Consider the following 23924-nt stretch of genomic DNA (forward strand, 5'->3'; position numbering starts at 1 on the left):
ATTCAAAACCCACCTCTGGACAACACCAGTTTTTGCTTTACTAAGGGAATCGCATGCTGTTTTTTAAAGGGCTGGAATGCATACACACAAATGTGAGCTGCTAGGCATTCCTCACTATGACAAGGGAAACCTAGCATCTTACATCATGTTTACTGTCATACATATCTGCAAGGTACCTGGACAAGTTTTAACAAGAAGATGCATTGACATGTCATACCCTGCTGGATAAAGGCGTTTTCCATAGGAACAAATTCAGCATACCTTGACTGCAGCCTTGAGGGAAAACTGACATGTATCTATAGGCCATTAAAATTGTAACACTACAGAGGTTTCTTTGCACTATTAAGGTCGAGTACTGTAATCTGTTATTTTTCTGTTATTGTGTTATGTGGCTTGATGATTACTGTCCCTCCCCCTGTTCAGTTCTGGTGGATATTCAGCAGGATACTTGAAGCCCTACAGTAGGAGAACAATACCTTAGACTTAACCTGTGAAGGTGTCTTTCCTACAGTGGGGCGAAATTATCCAGAACCCACCTATTGTTAACAATCATTTTTCTCCGAGCAGGGGGTCAGGTAGGGTTTGCTATACTAGACTCCCCCCACCCCCGTCAGCCAGAAGAGGGTTCAAAAATTTGCATACCCTTCCTGAACTATTGAGGGTATGACCTAACCAGCTGGATAACTTCGCCCTACTGTATTGAAGACAACTTCTCAGCAAATCCAAGGTATCATTTCATACCAAATCTCACTGTTTCAGTCAGACCATGTACATTTAGTTCAAATATCTTTCACCAAGTGCACCTTTGAGCAATCCTTTAATGATATCGAAGTGCAAACATTAAGAGTGCAAGAATTTCTGAAAGAAGTCAACCAAGGTCACCATTCCTAGTTGAACTCTCCACCAAATCAATTACAAATAAAATGGGACAATATTATCGGAGTATTGCATTCCCAGCAATAGTGCATAGTCTAGCTGTAAGAGGTAAATGCTGCAAAACACAAATTTGGCACACAAAGACATGGTGTAGTGGTTAACAGTGATGGGGAACTGGGTTTGCTTCCCAGTTCCTCTAGATAAACAGTACACTCTTATTTGGTGAACTGGATTTGTTTCCTCGGTCCTCCACATGAAGCCTGCTGGGTGGCCTTGGGCTAGTAACAGTTCTCTCAGAGCCCTACCTACCTCACAAGGTGTCTGTTGTGGGGAGGGGAGGGGAAGAGAAGAGAAGGTGACTGTAAACTGCTTTGAGACTCCTTACAGGAAAGGAAATCCAAACTCTTCTACCAAATAAAAGCATGCTTGAGGAGTACCCAAGAATTCTAACTCTTGGGACTTTATAGTAAATTCCAGATCAAAGAGCTGCATATTTTAACTAATTTGAAGGTCCCCCCCCTTTTATTTTTAGTTAATTTTGTTGGATAAATCTCCCAAATTCTTCCATCATCCAACTTGCATCGTCCAGCTTGCAGACCTTCAACTGAAAAATGGGAATCTAAAAGCAGTGCATTTTCACCCAGCTTTGATACCGTGTTTCTCCGAAAATAAGACAGTGTCTTATATTAATTTTTGCTCCCGAAGATGCACTATGTCTTATTTTCAGGGGATGTCTTAGTTTCCCGCTCTACAGCTGCATGCTCTGGTGTTCTGTTTGGCGGGCATGCTTCCAAACAAAAACTTTGCTAAGTCTTACTTTCCGGGGATGTTTATATTTAGCACTTCAGCAAAACCTCTAATACGTCTTATTCTCAGGGGGTGTCTTATTTTTGGAGAAACAGGGTATGTTTTTCCTCCGTATTCATCCTCCCAGAGAACCACCTAGGTATAGAGTGCATAGCAGAAATGTTGTTTCTGGGTTCCATTATCTACACGAGGCCAAGTGTCATGGCTGGGAATCTCAGATTTGCCCCTCCATCAGTGCAAGTGCCCCCAAGAGAGCATTTACGCCAGCAAAAGCCCATGCCGCATCCAGAGAGGGATTCACCCCCTCCCTCTGGATTGCGCTGCCCATCTTTTTCCAGCGCACTGCTAGTCCCATTCTAGCAGCATTAAAAGGCCATGCAGAGATTCACTCTGAGCAAGAAATTGCTATTTTAATTAATAAAGCCTTTGGCAACTATTTTGCCAGGCCAAACTGATCAAATTTTCATGAGTTTACTGCTGAGTCAGACTAACTGTTCTGTTAACCATGTCAGTCATAAGACCTCTACTTGCTTTAAACAAGTTGGCTGCATTCAACATATGCTTAATCAATATTGACTATTTAGTTGTGATGGGAACCACCAGAAATTTGGAACCACGTGCACAGTTTTGCCACTGGGGCTTTATTTTTTAAAACGCTGTTCTTTTAAATGCTTTAATTTAATTGCTTTTTTAAACTAAATGATGATTTCCATTCTGGGTGCAGCATAATGGTATAAAGACTCAGATGGAAATCTGTTAAATGCACATGGACACGAGCCATTTCACATTAACAATTAAACCAAACAATACGAGGAGTACAATGTATGTTAAATTACAGTCAACCCCCTCTGGAGTTTGAGTCTCCCTAACAGGCTTTGTGCCACTAATAGCCTACATGTGAACAGTTAATTGTCTGGCAATCCTTTCAGCTGTCCCATTAGAGAACAATGTACCACACCTCCAGGGTGCCAAAAGGAAAGTACAGCTGAGGACTGTACATGTGATAATAGGCATCTCTTCCACTTATTGAGTGGCAAAACACGTTTTTGTCTTGTGGTGCCTGCCTTTTTGTGAAGTTGTTCAGCTGACCATACCTAACGATCTGGACCAAAAAGGAATCCCTTAACTAATTTGGTGAGCCCGAATATGTTTGGGACTTGTGTTTCTTAAAGAGTACCCTAGAGGACAAATGGAGCATTTCTCCGGAAACGTGAGGGAATGTCGGAAGGCGCTTTCAGTATGGAACTGCTGTCTAGGAGGGGAAAGTAAATAAAATCTCATTAAACACAATGGACCCGAAGGAATGAAAAGTTCTCCATGTTTTGTTGAAATGGAGCCAGAAACTCTGGTTGAATTCAGATTTATGGCAAGCAAGATCATTTCTGTCTTCCCACACCACTGCCCCCAGACACACACCCTGAAACTTCTGAGAGCCAGCATGCTGTAATGGTTCAGAGTGGTGGACTCTAATCTGGAGAACAGGGTTCGATTCCCCCCTCCACCACATGAAGTCTGCTGGGTGACCCTTGGACAGTCACCGTTCTCTCAAAACTCTCTCAGGCCAGGCAGATACAGGTAACAACAACACCCCTCCAAACAACTTGTCTTGAAAACTCTACAGCTACCCATAAATCAGCTGTGACTTGACAGCATGTACACAAAGTACATAGAGGGTGAAATTCAAGGTCAAATTCCTCCCTCCCCCACTCTTTCAGGAGCATAAATTTGCTTCAAAACTTACTGCTCAAAGCAATTTCTGATTAACTTCCCAAAACTGCTAGTTTTGTTTATAAGAATTTGACAGGAAAATGAGGGGTTGGGGCAGGGCAAGCAGGTAAAGTAGGTTTGCTTAGAGAAGAGTCTTCCCCTCACATATACAATACAACAACCTTTATTAGGCATATTAAAATAGGCTCCAACCCCCTCACACATCTAGAGTCCAGTTTTGCATTTCCTAAGCAGATACCACCCAAGCTGTTTAATAATTTTGTATCGGATACCCAAATAGAAGAAGAAGAAGAGTTTGGATTTATATCCCCCCTTTCTCTCCTGTAGAAGACTCAAAGGGGCTTACAATCTCCTTGCCCTTCCCCCCTCACAACAAACACCCTGTGAGGTGGGTGGGGCTGAGAGAGCTCCGAGAAGCTGTGACTAGCCCAAGGTCACCCCGCTGGCGTGTGTGGGAGTGTACAGGCTAATCTGAATTCCCCAGATAAGCCTCCACAGCTCAGGCGGCAGAGCTGGGAATCAAACCCGGTTCCTCCAGATTAGATACACGAGCTCTTGACCTCCTACGCCACTGCTGCTCCTAGACAACGTGAAGGCTTTCAAAAGACACCAAGAACCCATCTTACTTGTCATCTTTATTCAAGTATTTCACAGCAGTTATATTACAAATTACAGTAAAATGTTCAAAATATCCAGGAATTCAAAAAAAAAAATTAAATAATTTACTTAACTAATGCAAAATAAAGTTGAGATGCAAAAAAAAGAGAAAAGAAAAAGAAGTCAAGTGAAACACAATTCTGAGTACAACATATGGAATCCAAAATTTACCATAGCTGATGATGTAAGCTTACGTAATTCAAAAGTAGACACACAAGAACGAAATCAAAAACAAGACACCCCCATTGCCTAAGCAAACCAATGTACAATATAGAAGAGAAGCAGGTACAAGCTGAAATCTAAGCTCATGTTGAATTTACAAAAAAATTAAGAGTGTGGAGGCGAAGGAAGGAGGGAGAGAAGAGACTACCAGCTACAGGACCTGCCATTCAAAATATCAAAGCCAGAACTGACCCTCCAACTTAAAAGAATGGGAAGACGAGGTATTAGCAAAAAACAAAACCAATAATCCTATAATAAATACATTGGCATATGAGAAAACTCAAGTAACGATACAGAGGACACAAAACATAAATTAATCACAGGTGAAATTCAAGCTTGCAAAACACAATTAAACTCCATAGCCAAGTTCGTCTTAGAGCAGTTCCGTCATTAGCCCCACAGCAATTTAACCTCCATCCGGCCCTAGGAGAAAGCCTTGCCCGGGAGTTCATTGGTAATATTCATAACAAGGAACAGGAATTGATTTGTACAAATTATTGCCAATTTTATGTGGCAAAAACAATAATAAAAAAAATTACAAATAGTAAACAGCTTTGACAACATGGAGAGATAAACAGGTTTTACCCTACAACCACTAAGCTATTAGTAAAGAAAAACAATATACGTATTAGTGTAGTTTTGGAGCCAAAAGGGAGAATATATAATTTTATTCATGTTGTCCACTAATACATTTATATAAGCTAATTCTTCCGAAAGATCTAAAACATTTAGAGGCTGTTCCTCACTTTATCAACATTCAAAAACTACTAAAGATTGTATTTTTTTTTTTAATAAATGACTGGTCGGAAGCATTTTTAATGCTGGACACAAATTCAAGATACTCTTCAAATTATCTGATTACTATATTTAAATTATTTCTGCTTGTACAAATTTAGCAACCTGTTAGAAAATGTATGCAGTTTTTTTTTTCTTTTCACAAGTGCTGCTGCTACTTGAACAAAGGAATTTCCTAACTACAATATTTTAAAAAATGCTGCAAGAACCCGAGACTTGCAAAAAACTGTTTTACCAGAAACTTGCTACAAAAAATCTGCTACATTTTTTTATTTCTTCAAATCTTTAAAGAGTCTCGTAACAATTTCCATCAAAATACAAAATGCTAATGGATTTGTCAGCAAAATATCCTAAACAGAGTTGATGGCAATAAATACTAATGGAAAAAAAATAATGGAAAAAGTCCCCCACAATCAAATTTCTAAAAAGGAACAAAGTACTAGGTTAAAATGTATTTGTTTTTAATCGCACTTTCCCACCTAAAAATACAGCATTTTCTACAGGAGTTGTGTTTTGAACACTGTTGACTAAACGCATACTAAGAACTAAACAAGTGGTATTTGGGCGTGGATGGGCTCGGGGAAGATTTGGCTGGAATCTGTCAAAATCTCGAACCAAAAGAATGCACTTTGGATCACTGAAGCAGCCCGAGGCTGGCATCTGAATTTGAGCAGTGACTTACTGCAAATAAGCAACACACCTGGGTGACATGTACCCTAATTTCAGCAGGTGAACAGCAGCAGAGCAATTACAGCTTTCTGTAAACACTGTTGGTAACGAAAATACAAAAAGCTGAGGTAGCTGAAGGACTCTGCGGCAGTTCAAGACTGTTTTTGCTTGATTTACAACGAAGTGTTACTGAGTTGCATATTTTAGAAGACACTCCTGCAGTTTCAGGTAAAGTTATCAATGGATTCTCCCCGTCACAACATTTAATACCAGGTGTTCCCCCTATTCCCCTCTCTTTCTATGGGGTAGTCTGAGAGAAATCTGTCTTGGAGACAAGTTGAAGGGACTTCCTGCTGTTTAGAGTGGGCCACCTTTTTTACTTTCCCGAAACAGAACAGAGCTTGAGAACTATCACCTTATCATTACTCTCCAGAGAACTGCAACCCTTACGGGCCAATTCAGCGGTCCAAAAAAAACAGTAGTCAACCGAAGAATGGCCATTCAGTTATTGTCTCACTAATACTTCAATATGGATTGAACTGAACAATATGCTTCAATATGGATTGAACTGAACATGAGCCTAGTCTAATTCATACTGTAAAGGTTTTGCAGAACAAACCATCTTTCCTGCGTACAGCCGTCGAGTTAGTCTTAGCTTCCAACATAACGGAAAGTGTGGAAATAAATCTTTGTTTTTAAATAAAGATCTAAAAGATAAGATGGAACATGTAAAAACCTAACTACAGCCACCTTAAACCACTGCAAACTTTTCACTAGGTAATTTGCTTTAAAAACCAAATACACCTGTGAAACAAATGCATTTTTTTAACCAATTTGAGAGGTCTTTTCCCCATAATTTAATCTTCTGCAGAGCAACACAGAAATGTTGAAACATAATCTGCTGATTGACAGTGTGGGAACCTAAAGCTGTTCTTTGGGAACACAGGATTTTGAAAATAACTTTCTAACTCTGCCACTGGCTACAATCCCAACTATTTGAATAGCCTTCTCCTCCTCCTCCTCTGACTAAAAAGGCACATTTGAAGGCAGCCCTAGAGAGCCTCATCTTCACATTATTGTATACCAAGTTAATAATTCATTGTTACCACAATTCTTCACCACCAACTTCAGTCCGTTACCTCGGAGAATAACAAAAAAAAGGGGGGGGGGGAACTGAAAGTAAAATTGTAGAAGTTGCCCACTTCAAAACAATCAGTTTTAGATCAGCATTATCCAGTCTGCGTGTGGTAAGTTTTTGTTTCTGTTTTCTCCTCAGCCGGCTCCATTTTGCCCGAAGCTTCTCACAAAATAATGCATGTAGACAGCAGAAATGAGCAGCAGTTTCTGTAGCACCAAAACAAAAAATATCCCCAAGTTGTGGCATTGTATTCTTTATTTATATCAAGATACAAATATTTATGAAGTTCCGTTTGGTTCTTGTAGGCTGGCTGGTTTCAGGTACCTGAGACAATAGCACCAAATTCATAACAGAAAGTGAGAAGAGAGCAAGCATGCGAAGACCAAGGCTCTGCATATACTTGGTGCGACTGGAAATCGAATGGCTCAGAAGACTGCTCTCCTGCAAGCAGCTTATGAAGAGATCAACCTCTCGTGCCTTGAAGAGTTCACAGGAATGTTTCAAATGTATGAACAGTTCTCTCCATCTCCTGAAAGCAAACGGCAAAAAAGTTAAGTACTCACAGGTACTCGAATAAAGAGTGGTGGTAGAAGGAAACAGTCAAGTAAAAACGTCCCGCAGAACTCTCGCAAGCATAAGGACTTGAAAGGACAATTCTCTACGCAGGGTACTATCACAAATCGAACGATCACAGTTCAAACTATAAGTTATCTTTGTGCCACGGCAATATTGTAGCTTATCAAGCAGAGTTCTACTACAACCCATTCTTGGGCATTCAAGTGGCTTTAGTTCCTAGTTATATTAATAGGAATAAATATGTATGTGACAGACAGGTTACATTCCACATTTCCCTGACACTGAGAGCTTGAGGGAATGCTAAGGAAGGACAGATGAAAAATAGCAATTGGGGAGTAGAGCGAAAAAGGAGGGGGGCCCAGTGAAACTGTCGAGAAGACATGCTTAGGGGCTGGCTGAAAATAGTCAGTTTGTAACCGAAGGATCCCAGCTGCCAGAATAAGAACACAGTTCAAAGGTTGAATGGAAACCAAATGTTGTAACTTCTGCCTTACTTTCTTGAGTGTTATGTTCATTATCATAAATAAAAATTAACTTCATTTTGTTTAACCTTACGGACTGCACGTCTAGGAGAAGGAAACACACATACACACACTAGTTAATCTCTCCCTCTCTCTAAAATAGGAGATGAAGAAATGGTGGCAGTGTGTGAATGGAAATGTTTGAGCCCCCAACCCTAGTAACTCTGTGTAAGTGACAGCCTGTTGTTGAAGGGGGATGGGCTACCCCAGGAGTCTGCAACCTGCGGCTCTCCAGATGTTCATGGACTACAAATAAAACATATCAATCCAATCCAAAAACCTTTATTAGGCATAAAAAATAAAACATATGCAAAAGAATTAAAGCATAACTCATACAATAACTGGACTCAACCTATTATTATCCAACTACACACCATAACACCAAACAATGACTTCCAGCTATCTCACTGTTAAATTCTAATTCATTCTAGGTTCATGCATCTATTTAAATGGAACAATTTATCAGTTACACACTTTATCATTTCTAAAATTCTATTTCAACCTGCTGTTTTCTTTTTAATCTCAAATCCTACAATTATTTCTCTTCTACTATATTTTTTCAATAGGTAGTCCGTAAAAGGTTTCCAGTTTTAGTATCCCTTAATGAAGTTGTTATTTTGCTATTTCCGAATATTCTGTGACCTTCTGTATCCGATCTTTCTTCGTTGGGTCATAGCTTGTGACATCCTAACCTACATATACCCTGAACCTGAAAGAAGTGTCGAGGGTGCCAGGCGCTCTGGGTAAGTGCGGAAGGGGGCGTCACAGCGGGTGTCAAAGAAATTGCGTGTCACAGATTTTTCACTAGTTTTTCAATCAGGTCATAATTACAATCTAATAAATATTTAAATTATGCATCTAAATAGTCACTGAATATATCTAACAAAACACATTTCTTACAAAAACATGCTGCCTTCCAATAAAGGTCATCCCAATGCACTGATGTTATTCCATGAGCAAAGATGCTGTGTTTTATTTCAAAGAAACAAATATTTATTTAGTTTGAAAAGTCTTGACCTTCGGAGCTTGTTACACATCACAGCTGCTTCCAAGTTTGAGGCAACCTTTTTGACAAACTCCTTCTCTGTGCCCCTGAACAGGGAATGATGGACTAAATTAATTTTTAAATACAAGAACTGCTGGCAAGATCAGGACTCAAAGGGTATGATACTTTTTCAAACTGGTTTTAATCGCCAGCAACTAAAATAACAACTCAAGACAACGTTATCAAAAGTTAACACTGAAGAAACGCTCAATAGAAGTAGCTGTGTTAACTTACCTCTACAAGCTGTGACTTGTCATAATCCTTACGATGCCGGTAGATACACTGATTGAGAAGTGAGTACAGCCTCTCAAGCTGAGCGACAGTCAAGTTGTCACTTTTTTTAACCAGCAAATCGAGCAAGTTCTATCAAGAAAAGATCACATCAGGATTAAGGTTTTGCTCACGAAACCCAACTCATCACTTGTTCCAAATACAGAAACTAAATTACTTTTAAGCCTTCGGCAGTGGCATTGCAGGACTAAATGCTGGACCACACAGAAAACTGGCATGATCTCTGTCTCCAGTAAGGAAAAAAACTGTCTTGACAGCAGACAACTCTGTTCACCACAACGAAACAGCAATTGCATGCAAACAATTTAGTATTTGGTGATCTCTGTTCATGTTGATAATCGACTGAGGGTCTTTGTTAATTCTGCATCAAACATAAACAACACACCAAAGGCTGCATAGGCACTAAAATACTAGACCTTAATTGTAGCAAATTACTTAAGTAAACGTTATGTACAGTAGCCCTTCTTCCTAGTAACAGTGACATCACAGAGCAAATCTGTCAGAACATTTGCATTGCATCCTGCATGGTGCCCTACTCACAAGTAAGCCGCTGCTTCAACAAAATCAGATTTGGTTATGTGACATCACTGAATAAATGAAGCCAGTTCAGTTTAATGTCAGTGTCCTTACTCTGAATTAGCTTAATTTACCTCCAAAGGGGAGGGGCTGTGGCTCAGTGGGCGAGTCTCTACTTGGCATGCAGAAGGTCCCAGATTCAATCCACCTAATTGTCAGGCCTTAGACTGAAGTCAATAATCAGGCTCTGGATAGTGGATCAGGAGTCTTTATGGGATATGGCAGGTACCTGGCTGTGGCAAAGTCAATTCTGGTGGGCTGTGGTAAAACCGTTACATTTATCCCTGTGACTTTCCCGCCAGAAACCCCCCTCCCTTGGTTCTCATGGAATGTGAGAATGTTACAGCGGAAAGTGGTTTGTTTGGGAGTCAAACATCCCAAGGACAGTGCAGTGATAGTGTCCGGCCACTTGCCACCTCCCCCGGCCGGGCCGGTGCCAGGGTTGCCTCTACTTCGATCACGGTTGCAAGCACCAAAGGAAAACGAAAGAGCACGAAAGGTCCAATTAACATATCAGAGGTGAAGACAGCCTCCTCACTCCCCATAGGCAGGAGTGAGTCCTGGCCCCTTAAGTTCATACAATCAGGTTCCATCCTGACACTAATCTTCAGATAAAGCAGTGATGGCGAACCTATGGCACGGGTGCCAGAGGTGGCATTCAGAGCCCTCTCTGTGGGCACGTGCAAACAGAGTCCCCCCCCACACACACACACACACCTCTAAGCTGGCCGGGGCCGCTGGGCTTGATTATTAGCATTAAACCTAAGTCCTAATTTTGGGGAAGCAGTGTAGGTAACCCTGTTAAGCGCTGTTAAACCCCACTGATTTTCATGCAAAGAATTAAAGCACAATCCTTTATCTAGGAGCAAGCTCGGCAATAGGGCTTGCTTCTGAGTAAACCTTCCTATGGTCGTGATACACCTGTTGGAAGAGTTACATGGTTGCTTCAAAGCAAAGCCACCGACTACAAAGTAAAGCCACCAAGCTTACTCCTGAGTAACGCATGCCTTGGAGCTAACCATTTTTTCTAAACTAAAACCTCAGTATTCAGGTTAAATTGCCGTGTTGGCACTTTGCAATAAATAAGTGGGTTTTGGGTTGCAATTTGGGCACTCGGCCTCGAAAAGGTTCGCCATCACTGGGATAAAGGGATCAGGCAGTAGGTAGAGCTGTAGCGAGGGGGAACTGCGCCCGCGCCCTGAAACGCCCCCGCGCGCGCCTGGGGCAAGATGCCCCCTCTTTCCCTGTGGGCCCTACACCACTGGCAGTAGGTGATGTGAAATCCCTGGAGAGCCACCGCAAAGCTGAGGTGACAATACCGATTATGATGGACCAAGGATCAAGGCAACTTTATGTGTACTGGTGTCACAACAGACAGCCAAATCTGACTGGCTTTGTGATAATGTCCCTGTTACGAGTTTTCAAACAAAGACATGATGGCAACGCTGCAGCAGAGTAAAGATGCAGGAACATCTCTTATTTAAATGCCAGATAATAAGCCAGCAAGATGGAATTTGATGGAGAGAAACTGAACATGTGTTTGTAAGGGACAGGAGGCTGTCCTGCCCCAAAGGGAAAATGAGAAGGGGGATGAGATGTTGGAGGGAACACAGAAGGAGAGGGAGTAGAGCTCTGCCTCAGGGTCTGGCTCAGGAAAAAAAAGAGCAGACAAAGTATGGAAAGTATGGTAGTATGGAAGAGCGATTCAGCTCTATCCAGTGGTGGGATTCAAATAATTTAACAACTGTTTGTTTACAAGCACCACTTTAACAACCGGCCGAAGTGGTGCGAACCCGCTGAATCCCACCACTGGCTCTATCTCTGGGAGAGAACAGAGTGTTCGATTGTTAGGCCTGCCTTGGGTGATGAGCAGACCTTGTACAGTTTAGTCTGACTCTGGGAAGAGGGCAGGTTGGTGTGGGTGCAATCCTTTGTGTGAGAGGATCCAACCTACTGGCTGGTAAGCAAAAAGCAAAAACCTGTGGTGCCTGAAAGCATTCTAGAACAATCTAACTACACTCTGAAGCCATGACTAATTTAAATGTATGTGCCTCAGTCGGGTTTCTACTTTGTCCACCTGGAAACCTGAGCGGCTGTTGATCTGGTCCTAGCTTGTACCTAAATAAATCTTCCTTGTTGGTTATACTCAGAACCTGCCTCAGTGACCTCCGTAAACCTCTTGTGCACCACAAAATGCACCTCACAGCATTCCCCGAAGGCTTTGTACTTGCTACTTTTAGAACATCTGGTAACTGAGGAGGAGGTTTATTGTTTAAAACAAACCTAGATCCCAAAAATCTTAGGAGGCTGAGTTTGCCACCTCAGAAAAAGGAATAAAGGGCTTGTCACAGCATTCACATAACACAGCAATGGCGTAGTGGTTAAATGCAGGTGCATTCTAATCTGGAGGAACCGGGTTTGATTCCCCACCCTGCCACTTGAGCTGTGGAGGCTTATCTGGGGAATTCAGATTAGCCTGTGCACTCCCACACACACCAGCTGGGTGACCTTGGGCTAGTCACAGTTCTTCTGAGCTCTCTCAGCCCCACCCACCTCACAGGGTGTTTGTTTTTGTTGTGAGGGGGGAAGGCCAAGGAGATTGAAAGCCCCTTTGAGTCTCCTACAGGGGAGAAAGGGGGATATAAATCCTTCTTCCTCCTCCTCCTCCTCTTCTTCTCCACCCTTCTCATTCCTGCTGCATATGAAATTGCGGGAGGAAGAGCACATTTCATATTCGGGTGGGGAGCCAAATAAATACGCATTTAAATTCAAAAAGGAAGATGGAGGAGGAGGAGAATGAGTTTGGATTTATATCCTGCCTTTCTCTCCTCTAAGGAGACTCAAGGTGGTTTACAAACTCCTTTCCCTTCCTCTCCCCACAACAGACACCTGGTGAGGTAGGTGGGGCTGAGAGAACTATGACTAGCCCAAAGTCACCCAGAAGGCTCCATGTGGAGGAGCGAGGAATAAAACTTGCTCTCCAGATTAGAGTCCACCTGCTCTTAACTACTACTTCACTGACTCCTATACCCCAACTCACAGGCCTCTCTACTCCTGCCCCTCAGCTTCTCTTTAAAATGCACCTCAGAATACACAGTATCAGTTTTATTCAATCATGTTGCCAAGTCCCATTTTAATGCCTGACTCGTTTCACTGCTATTACCCTTTCGCCAGGTATGAAATAGTAAATGAAATCCTTTAAAAAAAAACACCGTATTTATTATGAAGGAAAATACTAAAAAAAATTCCAGCATGCTACTATTAAAATCTGTTCCAGCAACATGAACGAGCAGATTGATTCAGAAGTTTGCAAACAAAGTTAACATAGTACTTATCAAACATCTAGATTAAAACGTTTAGATAGTTTAAATGCACTGCCACTGATTAAAAAATTAATCTCCTTGAATCATTCTCTTCTCTTCTGCTCTAACCGTATGCACGTACTGTCATCTCAACTATATCTTAGGCTGCTCCAGCAAGATTATAAACAGGTACAGTGGAACCTCAGTTTTCATTGCCTTTGGTTTTCATCGGTTTCGGTTTTCATCGATTTTCTCAGTGGAAAATTTGTCTCGGTTTTCATCGATTTGCCTCGGTTTTCATCAATTTGCAGTAAGGTGCAGAGGTTTGTGGAGAAAAATCACCCAGACAAAGCTGTTGCAGGCCGTGTCCGCAACTTGTTTAATGACAATGTTTTGCCCCATTTCAGACAAATCTTAAAGAGGCGTCAGAAACAGACCTCTTTGGACAGCTTTCTGGTACGACATTGGTCCACTGGCTCTGAAGCTGGTCCTAGTGTAATTGTTTGTTACTGTTTTCAGCATTAAACACTATGTTCATTCACCAAAAAAATGTGTTTTTGGTATGTTTTTTGTAGTGCCTAGAACGGATTAATTGGATTTACATTGATTCCTATGGAAAAGTTTGCCTCAGTTTTCATCGATTCTTTTCGGCCGGATTACCAACGAAAACCGAGGTCCAACTGTATTTGTAAAGGCTTGCAAATTTCCCGTTCAACTCTATAGGGGACAATTTCCCGTTCAATTCTACAGGGGACAATTTCCCGTTCGATTCTATTGGGGACAAAGTGGAACCTTGCAGGACCCTGCAGGCCAAAGGCCAAGGGACTGAGCAACTGTTCCTCCAGAATTGCCACCTGAAATCTACCCTCTAGGTAGGACCAGAACCACCACTAAATGGTTGCCTCCCAGTCCCAGACCAGAAAGGCAGCCTAGGAGGAAGCCATGACCAACATTATCAAAATCCGCTGAGAGGTTGAGGAGAACCAAAAATCACGTTAATCTCCTGGCACAGGTCATTCGCCAGGGTGACCAGAGCTGGTTAGTTCTCACGAGGAGGTCTGAAAACAGATTGGAAAAGATTCTAACAATCCCATTCATTCATGAATGCTTGAAGTTGTCCTGTCAATACTCTTTCAATTGACTTGCTCAAGAATGGAACATGTGACAGTGGATCATTAGTTCTCGAAATCTCCTGGTAGACTTCTTTAGTAGGGGACACAGAACAGCCTATTTCAAGGCTAGGGCAACCACCTGCTCCCTCATTTACTACCTCTTGGAAATGGTAAGTATCCAGGAAGGGCAAAGGTCACACAAGCAGATGGCAGGCCTCAAATCTCAAAGAATCCTATCCACATCCTCCGACTGAATGAATAAAAAGCATCCCAAACAACTGGACAAGTTGGTATCCTGGTCCCATCAGACTCTATCACTGTTAATGTACACTCCAAACTGGTACAGACACAAGAGATCTGATCTGCCAAGTATTGAGCTAAATGGTCACAGAACAGCCTAACAGTCATCTTCTTCCTGTAGTCCAGACCCCAGCAGGCCTATTTTTTCTTTACTGCCATCACCCCCACAAAGTACACTTTAAAATGAGCTTTAGCCCATGTCTCATTGGGTGCATCAAGTCTTCCTCCATAGTTGCTCTAAGCCAGTGGTGGCGAACCTTTGGCGAGCCAATTGCCCATGCTAGCAGGGGCTGATGGGAATTGTAGTCCATAACATCTGGAGTGCCAAAGGTTCACCACCATGGCTCTAAGCCATCTCCCTTGTCTTTTCATCACCTGCAACCCCTCAGTAAAGGACTACCTGTGCTCTAACACCTGCAAGTGATTCTGTCAACTGTCTGGGTCATTTCATCCTTCCAGGGGTCAACCAGAGCATCAGGAACACCAACCACATCAACAGGAAAATCCCAGAGCCATAAGAAAGTCATTCAAATCCATCTGGCTCCAGAGGCAAATCAAATTAATAGATTTTCCACCCCCACCTTTGTACATCTAGACCTAAGCCTTTGTACGTTAGACCTAAGCAAACAGCAATTTGTTTATGGCAAAGGAAACATCATTGTCTCCTCAACCCTCAAATCGCATCCATCCCACCCCGTGGAAGCCATTCTGAGTGCATGACAGAAAAGTGATATATAAATATACTGACAAAGTTTATAACAGAGTTTAATTTGTACAAAATGGCCCTGACGAGGCCGAAAGGCAAGATATAAATTTTGTAAGTGAATTTAAGATCACAAACATGACGAATATGAACTGTGGTACAAACACTCTTAATTTCCCACAATTCAAAATACCTTATGAAGAACAGGGCCTGTCCAATTACTGTACCTTTAATCTGTCACGGTCAACAACTACAGGAGGTGCAGGATCCAACTGCTCTTCTGGAACCTGGGCCAAAGAAACTTTACGAGGCCTTTTATTTTTCAGTGTACCTGCAGTTAAAAAGCAAAAACCGCAAGTCAGAGACCGGTGGTGCTGGCGACAGAATTGAAAGCTCCGTATCTGTTGAATCAAGAATCATCTGCCACAAGGAAAATACATACACACGTACTTTGACAGTGAGCTCCTATCAGGGCTTAAAAACAAAATGTAAATGTATACCTTCTTTATCTGATTCAGTTTCTTTAGCTTCAGTATCACCGCTCTGCAATCTCTTTTCGTTATCGCTGCATTGTGGTGCCTCAGTACCAGACTGCTTTATCAGTTCGACTTCCGGGCTCTCACCGGAAGCTTCTGCGTTTTCTTTTTGTTGCTCGTCAGTGGCTGTGTTTTGTAAGGGAGCGGATGCGTCGAGGATGCCCGAAGATGAAGCAGCATTCAGCGAATCGCATTTGTCATCCTGACACGCTGGAGCCGGTGTGCCCTCAGAGACCTCTCCATTTAAACAGTCGCTCTTGAACGATGACCCCTTTCTCGAGTCCTTCCCTGCATTCACAGTAACCTTGTTACTCACTAGCAGAGATTCGTTTGAACTCTCCTCTGTGGACTGAATACTATTTTCTTTCCCTACTGTCCCATTATTGAGTCTTTGCACTGCGTGTATATCCATGATATCACAAGAGGACTCGTCGTTTGTCATAGAGAAATCGCCTGTCTCCTCTCCGTTCTCCTCGACGCAGTCTGTACTTCCCTCCAGCTCTCCGTTCTCCAGCAACTTGCTGTCCTCCCCCTGGTTTTCATCATCGGCAAATTTGGCATCATCCTCATCTTTCTTCAGATAATTGACTTTCCTCTTTTTAATAATGCCTTTGCCCCACTGTGAACGGCGCCTTGATTTCCTTCTTAACCGAACTGAATGGCAAAGAGACAGGAAACAGCAATTAGAGGTACAAACATTTGCACAGTCGGAAAATGCTTTAAGTAAGTAAACACAATCTAGTGTTCCTAACGTTTCGCCTGCATCTGTGGCTGGCATCTTCAGAGGTGTATCACAGAGAGAAGTCTGTTACACACTGTGCCCAGTGAGAAGGACACAGTGTGTAGCAGACTTCTCTCTGTAACACACCTCTGAAGATGCCAGCCACAGATGCAGGCGAAACATTATGAACAAGATCCACCAGACCAATGCCACACAGCCCAGAAAACCCACAACAACCAGTTGAGTCCGACCGTGAAAGCCTTCGACAATACAACAATCTAGTGTGTTTATTCACAATACACCATCGCCTTTGTCACATCACAGCTATTTACACAAATACTGAATACTTCTAGTACCTCTAAACTTCCAGAGCTTGAATAAGAAGATCAGAAAAAAGCATTAAAAGTAGACTTTTACCCAACTTCTAAAAACAAGCTTCTCTCAACATTATCTAAAGTAAAACCAACATTGCACTAAGGTTCAAGGAAAACATAATTTAATTGTCAAGAACAAGGAAATATTAAGTCGGTTAATTTCCATTTCAAACCACCTTAACCAAAGGAATAAGTGTCTTTAACTTTATTAAAAACCATAACTCTAGTTCGTAGGCAACAAAAAAACCCTTCGATCGCAACTTATAGATGTACTCCTATGTAAATATATTCATGGCGCACTGTCCTTTTGAACAGAAATACTAACCTTCACAGCCCCTCGACTATCTAAAAAGAAAATGTGCATCCTTCAAAAACAAGCTTGAGAAAGTTAAAACGTTTCATGTTAAATTTCTTGCTATGTGCTATCGGAAAACCTTGTGAAAATCCCTGCCACTTTTTCAGCTGTCTACTATTTCCTTTTCAGGCCTCTCCAATATAGACACAGTCTTCTTGGTCATCAATGAGGAGGAATAATTTGCAACTAAAAGCGGCTTTTCTTCCAACCTCAGGCAGGGAATTTATAAGGGAATCAAATAACCAAACCTATTTTTGATTCAAAAGATTTGAGGACTCGAGTCGTGACAAGACAGCTGAGAGCACCCTTCCGAACACCGTCGTTTCAAATCAGCATCACACAATACCAAATAATTATCTTTAGGAGTGTGGCAGAGGAGCAGGATTGTGTATATTTCCACTGCATGGCAAAATTGCTCTATATCTAAGAATCGCAGTTTGCATTTACAAAATGAGAACAATCTAGTCTACAGTGGTACACAGAAGATTGAAAGAGATTGGGTGATATTGGAGGAAATCGGGGGCAGGCTGAAAGAGCACTAACAAGGATTTCTAGTATCTCGGGGGCAGGAATTTATTACCTCGCACTTCCCAAGCTTATTAGATTGGATGGTATTTAAGTAAGCCAAATAAAAATAACCACAAAGCTTTTGTATGTTTTCCAACACTGTTTACTGGGGACATTTCTATTCCTAGGATGATGTGCAGGTGATAGGTTAAAAAAGGCCTGTTATTTACCCAAGCTTTCTGTGATGTTTACCTGACTTGTAATCAACTCTCCTGCCGTCTTTTTCCCCTCTGTTGATAGTTGTACCGTTTATTCTGTTTTGAAGCACTTTCTTTTTAAAAATGTTACACCTTAAGAACTAGATTTATTATGTGGCATATAAATATTCTAAATAAATACATTTCATCACAGTATTCTTAAAACTGGGCGTCTAAAATTGTATGCTGTGGTCCTTCACGGTTTTCAAAGAGGGCCAGAGAAAGTTCTTTGCAATGGAGGAGAAGGTGCAGGTTAGATCTGAAGGATCTGACCCTACATTTCACCAGTATATTTCACTTGATCTTTTCCCTCCAAAAGTAACTGAACCCGCCTCCTCAGTAGTTCATTCAAACACACAAAACAACACGCTTCTCACACCACCTACTGGGAAAAACAAGGAACAGTATACGTCCACTTCCTATAGATAGTGGGAGAGTACACGTTGAACACATCCAGCATCCTAGAATGGAACTTGCAAGGATGACATACACAGCACTGGATCAGTGGTGTGAAAACAGCCATATCTCTGCCACAAGCAATCAAAACAAAAATAACATATATGTCAGCATGATCTGCCCTCACTGAGCATCCATGCTGCTAAAGATCCACAAAGCAAAGTTGTAACAAACATAATGCCTCAAGTACTGTTCCATTTCCTGGCTGTCATATTAGCTCCTACCAAAATATGGCTTGATGTCCAAGTTCTCTGTTTTGTTCTGTTACACACCACACTATACCAGCACTTCCAGAAATGTTTATCCAGGGATTCATTGAAGAACTTTGTCTTCAAGGAATCAAATCTGGCTGTCTAAAAGTTGCCCCTACCGGGTTTCTTTGGTTGTGTGTGTTACACTAGCTATGTGTTACACCAGCTGCACAAGGCTCAAATCTATGACAAACTAAACTATAAATGGTATCAAGTCAACTAGGGCTGAGCTGATAACAACTCTCTAGCTTCCAATGGCACACAATGGAATCTGCGTGGCCATTCGTTGGCTTCATATGGAGGGCCTTCAGTAGGACATCAAAAGAGAACAATTGCAAGGATCTCAGGGAACACATTCAAGTCTCCCGCTGCCATGTCTATTTTATTACCCAGTTATTATTATGGCACACTTATTTTAATTGTTTAAGAAATGTGTATTCTGCCCTCAGTCACAGATTCCTAAAGAAGCAAAAAAAAAAGGTAAATATATGACAAAAATAGAATATCAAATCAAATTCTCAAAAGTTTAACAGCATAGAAATGGGACAACCCAAACAATTATGCAAATAAAACAGAAAAAAAAATACCGGGGGGGGGGGGGGGGGGCATAAAACAATCATATGCCTGGGAACGTAAGAATTTAATCTGCAGACAGAAGTTAAAGGTGATTAGCTTTATTGTATTTATTTATATTTTTATTTATATCCCACCCTCCCCAACAGAACTCAGGGAGGCAACAACACAAAATCCAGTACATGATAAAATAACCAACAATACAGTAATTAAAACAGTAAAACCAACCATAGATGGTGAAAAATCCCCCCCCCCTTACTGCCCCCATGGGAGGCCAATGATAGTAATGGTCAAGCCGGCTGGCTATTCTGTTTCCCCGAAAATAAGCCCTAGCATGATTTTTTGGGGATTTTTGGAGGATGCTTGAAATACAAGCCCTACTCCAAAAATAAGCCCTAGTTACAGATTCCGCAGCGCAGCTGATCTGGTCACGTGGGGGGCGCAAAATCATGGAAAAAAATAAGACATTCCCTGAAAATAAGCCCTACCCTGTCTTATTTTCAGGGAAACAGGGTAGATGGAAAGGCCTGGTGGAAAAGCTCCGTCTTACAGGTTCCAGGAATGCAAGAATAGTCCATAAATAAGGACCTATTGACATAAAAGGTCCTTTTGCTAATAATAATCCACTAACTTCTGAGGCCTGGTGTATACAGGGAACAGATACAGGAGCAGCAGTGGCGTAGGAGGTTAAGAGCTCGTGTATCTAGTCTGGAGGAACCGGGTTTGATTCCCAGCTCTGCCACCTGAGCTGTGGAGGCTTATCTGGGGAATTTAGATTAGCCTGTAAACTCCCACACATGCCAGCTGGGTGACGTTGGGCTAGTCACAACTTCTCAGAGCTCTCTCAGCCCCACCTACCTCACAGGGTGTTTGTTGTGAGGGGGGAAGGGCAAGGAGATTGTAAGCCCCTTTGAGTCTCCTGCAGGAGAGAAAGGGGGGATATAAATCCAAAACTCTTCTTCTTCTCTTCTTCAAATGACCAATTGTTGACCAGGTACATACGGTATAAAGCAGTCTTTTAAATGCCTTATCCAAGATTGTTCAAGGCTCAAATAATCTATGTAAAACTACCAACAATAGAAGCCTCAGCCAGTATCAGGCCATTTCTTCACTACCACAAGAAACGATCATTAACAATTGTTCCAGCCAAAAGGCTAATCTGCTGCGTGTATTAACTTAGATGGAGACGTCTTCCTCAAAGAGGAGTCATGTGAAAACTGCAGATACTTGCTGTTATTAATTAGCAAGGGTGAGATTTGTGGGAGAAGTCAGTTACGCATATCAATTTCCAACATTGATTAGGTTCTCAAGTTTTCTAACAAGTTGAGAGTAGAAAATCATAGTGTTTCCATATATGCAATATAGTTGTACTTGATCCCTGTCAGATATAGCTAAGAAGGAAAATGCAATACTAATTTAGCTATTAGTTGTAAACCTGGTTCTGTCTTGGCTGGGGCGGGGGGGAGAGAGACGTGTTGGGAGTATGTCAGAAAGATGGCAGTACTTGTTCCTCATCTGAAACCTGCAAGCTGCCACTTTGCTTGGGAAATGTACAAAGCAGAAGATTTTCACACTTAAAAGTGATTCTGATCCACAATCACTGGATTCTAAATAATACTTGAAATGACTACCAGTGAAAGTTAAAAGTGGAACGTGCTACAGCAGGACTACTGTGAACATCAAGACAAAAGTAATGACTACTGAGGAATTATTCAACTCTAAGGTTGACAGTGAGGAAATTAAAATTGTTCAAAAGTTTCTAATTCCTTGACTCCATCATCGAAACCAAAAGGGAGACTGCAAGCAAGAAATCAGGAGATTAAGATTGGGAAAGGCAGTCAAGGAGGAGCTATAAAAGATTCTTACGTGTAAGATAGAGTCACCAGCAACCAACATCAAGTTAATTCATGCTATAGTATTCCCTATTAATATATATGCTTGAGACTGTGACCAAGAAAATGGTAAAAATACAGGTTTTCTTCCTATAGTAATCCGCAACATATGATCCTTTCCACACAAGAAACTTACAACATTTTCAGGTTGGGGAAAAAAACCCATTTCTTCTTGAGTTCCATATTGTTTTTCCCCCTTTGGTTGCAAAACGTTTTCAAGCAGCTTTTTCTCGGGGGGGGGGGGGGGGGGGTGAAACTCTTTTTACAATTATTCTTTTGGCTGAAACGTTTCCAAAATGTCTTCCTTCATTGTGCAGACACATTTATAACATTTTATCTTTCCCACTGCCGTTTTCCACACCTGTGCCATCGTCCAACTTCCTCCTCAGCGCCATTTTTTCCCATCCCTGACTTCACTCCTTTCCCCATGCCTCTTAATTTTTGTCATTTCTGTTGGTTTTGTTGTTGTTTGGTTGAATCTACGAAGCATCGATTAAACAGAGCTACAGGGAATTGTAGCCAAGAATCACTGAAGCATCGTTACTATGAAAAAAACCCCAAATAAAAAAGAAACCCTCAGAGCAGCCATGAAACGTTTGGAGGAAATATGAGTGCGGACAAACATTGTGGTAAACAGGGGGTGTCGTAAACATTCTGGAAACATTCTAGGTGCCTTGTGAAGAAAGGGCCTATGAAACCGATCAAACCATCTCTTCAGTTTGTCTGAAAGATTTTAGGAGGAGAAATTCCGTTTAGCTGACCATACAAAAATCTTTCAGTTCGTATGAACCACTTATGTAAAGGAGATTTTTTAAAAGATGCCAAGTAAAACATACCATAGACCAGCGGTTCTCAACCTTCCTAATGCCGCGACCCTTTAATACAATTCCTCATGTTGTGGTGACCCCCAACCCTAACATTTATCCATTTTACAGATGGAGAACACTGATGCAGAGAGTCTTAGGCGACCCCTGTGAAAGGGTTGTTCAACCCCCAAAGGGGTCCCCACCCCCAGGTTGAGAACCACTGCCTTAGACTGAGTTAACAAAAAAGATGTGCTTCAGATACATGCATGTCTTGCTTACTACCACCTGAATGAAATGACTAAAAATACTCACATGCGCATTTATTTGCGGAGTTGTGCCAGACTGACATTGCATTTTTTTGTTTGTTCTGAAAAGCCTCTTCAATTCTGGTTTCTGTTTTCTGTACAGCGTCATGAGGATTTATTTGCTCTGCTGCTACTGATAAGCCTGAGGACAGAAGATAAGCATACCTATTCAAATAATCCTCACACTACAAACCAGATCTGTATGCAATACAAAGTTACATTAAAACCTGACAGTAATTAAAGACATTTAGCTGGACGCAACAAAACAAAAGATTTACATCAAGGATATTTACTTCTTCCAGCAAAGGAATCCATCAAGAGTATTAAAACTTGATTTTAAAAAACCCACATGCCCTCCCCTTTAAAAAAATACTTTGTATAGGGCTTTAGAATGAACAAAATGCTTCTCGTGTGTGTGTGTGTGTGTGTGTGTGTGTGTGTGTGTGTGTGTGTGTGTGTGTGTGTGTGTGTGTGTGTGTGTGTGTGTGTGTGTGTGTGTGTGTCTGTCTGTCTGTCTGTCTGTCTGTCTGTCTGTCTGGGCCAGAGGAAAGATTCTGACTCACATTTTTGTTTCTTAACCACTGAACTTCGAAAACACTCCAGTTTAAGAACCACATACCCTCCAGAAACTATATATGCTGCTATTCAATATTACAACAAAAGTATTTTTACTATGAACTATCAGGGGCTTTTATTTTATACTGGTGATTACCCACTGCTGGCATCCCCCAGTCCTGCCCCGCTCTGGCATGAAAAGTCATGCCAGAAGTGTTCGCACTTTCCCCAGGGAATGCGAGAAGCACACACGGAGCATGAGGAAGCACGTCAGGACAAGAAATCCTCCCTCTGTGTGCAGCAAACAGGAAGCACCTTGCGACAAGATTTCTTAAAGAAGAAGAAGAAGAAGAAGAAGAAGAAGAAGAAGAAGAAGAAGAAGAAGAAGAAGAAGAAGAAGAAGAGGAGGAGGAGGAGGAGGAGGAGGAGGAGGAGGAGGAGGAGGAGAAAGAGGAGGAGAAAGAGGAGGAGAAAGAGGAGGAGAAAGAGGAGAAAGAGGAGAAAGAGGAGAAGGGATTTATATCCCCCCTTTCTCCCCTGTAGGAGACTCAAAGGGGCTTACAATCTCCTTGCCCTTCCCCCCTCACAACAAACACCCTGTGAGGTAGGTGGGACTGAGAGAGCTCTGAAAAGCTGCGACTAGCCCAACGTCACCCAGCTGGCGTGTGTGGGAGTGCACAGGCTAATCTGAATTCCCCAGATAAGCCTCCACAGCTCAAGCAGCAGAGCAGGGAATCAAACCCGGATCCTCCAGATTAGAATGCACCCGCTCTTAACCACTGCTGCAGGGGGTAATCAGTCACTAAGTTACAAAGGGACGATTACTACCCGTAAGTACTGCAAAGAAGTATGTCTTGCTTGTACCGTTTCTGTAGTGTTTACAGTATGTTTTACGATGTGCTCTCATAATTTCCCCTCAGGCCTACCTGTGCAAGAACTTTACTCCTATCCTGAGGTCAGGCAAATAAAAGGGGGAGAAACGTGCCTGAGTTCTGGAGGAAACTGTACAGTTGACCAA

General features: G+C 41.9%; 1 protein-coding gene across 1 annotated transcript in view; it reads right to left on the reverse strand.

The window, feature by feature from the left end:
• Positions 1-4027: 4027 nt before the first annotated feature.
• ATAD2B (ATPase family AAA domain containing 2B) overlaps positions 4028-23924 on the reverse strand; it is a 91143-nt gene continuing 71246 nt past the window's right edge. Inside the window, exons 25-29 of the mRNA XM_048506088.1 lie at positions 22359-22493; positions 15819-16508; positions 15546-15649; positions 9269-9397; positions 4028-7421 (exon numbers count right to left, since the gene is read on the reverse strand). Coding sequence (XP_048362045.1) covers positions 7380-7421; positions 9269-9397; positions 15546-15649; positions 15819-16508; positions 22359-22493 — 1100 coding nt within the window. The 3' untranslated portion in view covers positions 4028-7379. The remainder of the gene's footprint in view (positions 7422-9268; positions 9398-15545; positions 15650-15818; positions 16509-22358; positions 22494-23924) is intronic.

The sequence above is a fragment of the Sphaerodactylus townsendi genome, linkage group LG01 (assembly GCF_021028975.2).
Source record: "Sphaerodactylus townsendi isolate TG3544 linkage group LG01, MPM_Stown_v2.3, whole genome shotgun sequence".
Lineage (NCBI taxonomy): Eukaryota > Metazoa > Chordata > Lepidosauria > Squamata > Sphaerodactylidae > Sphaerodactylus > Sphaerodactylus townsendi.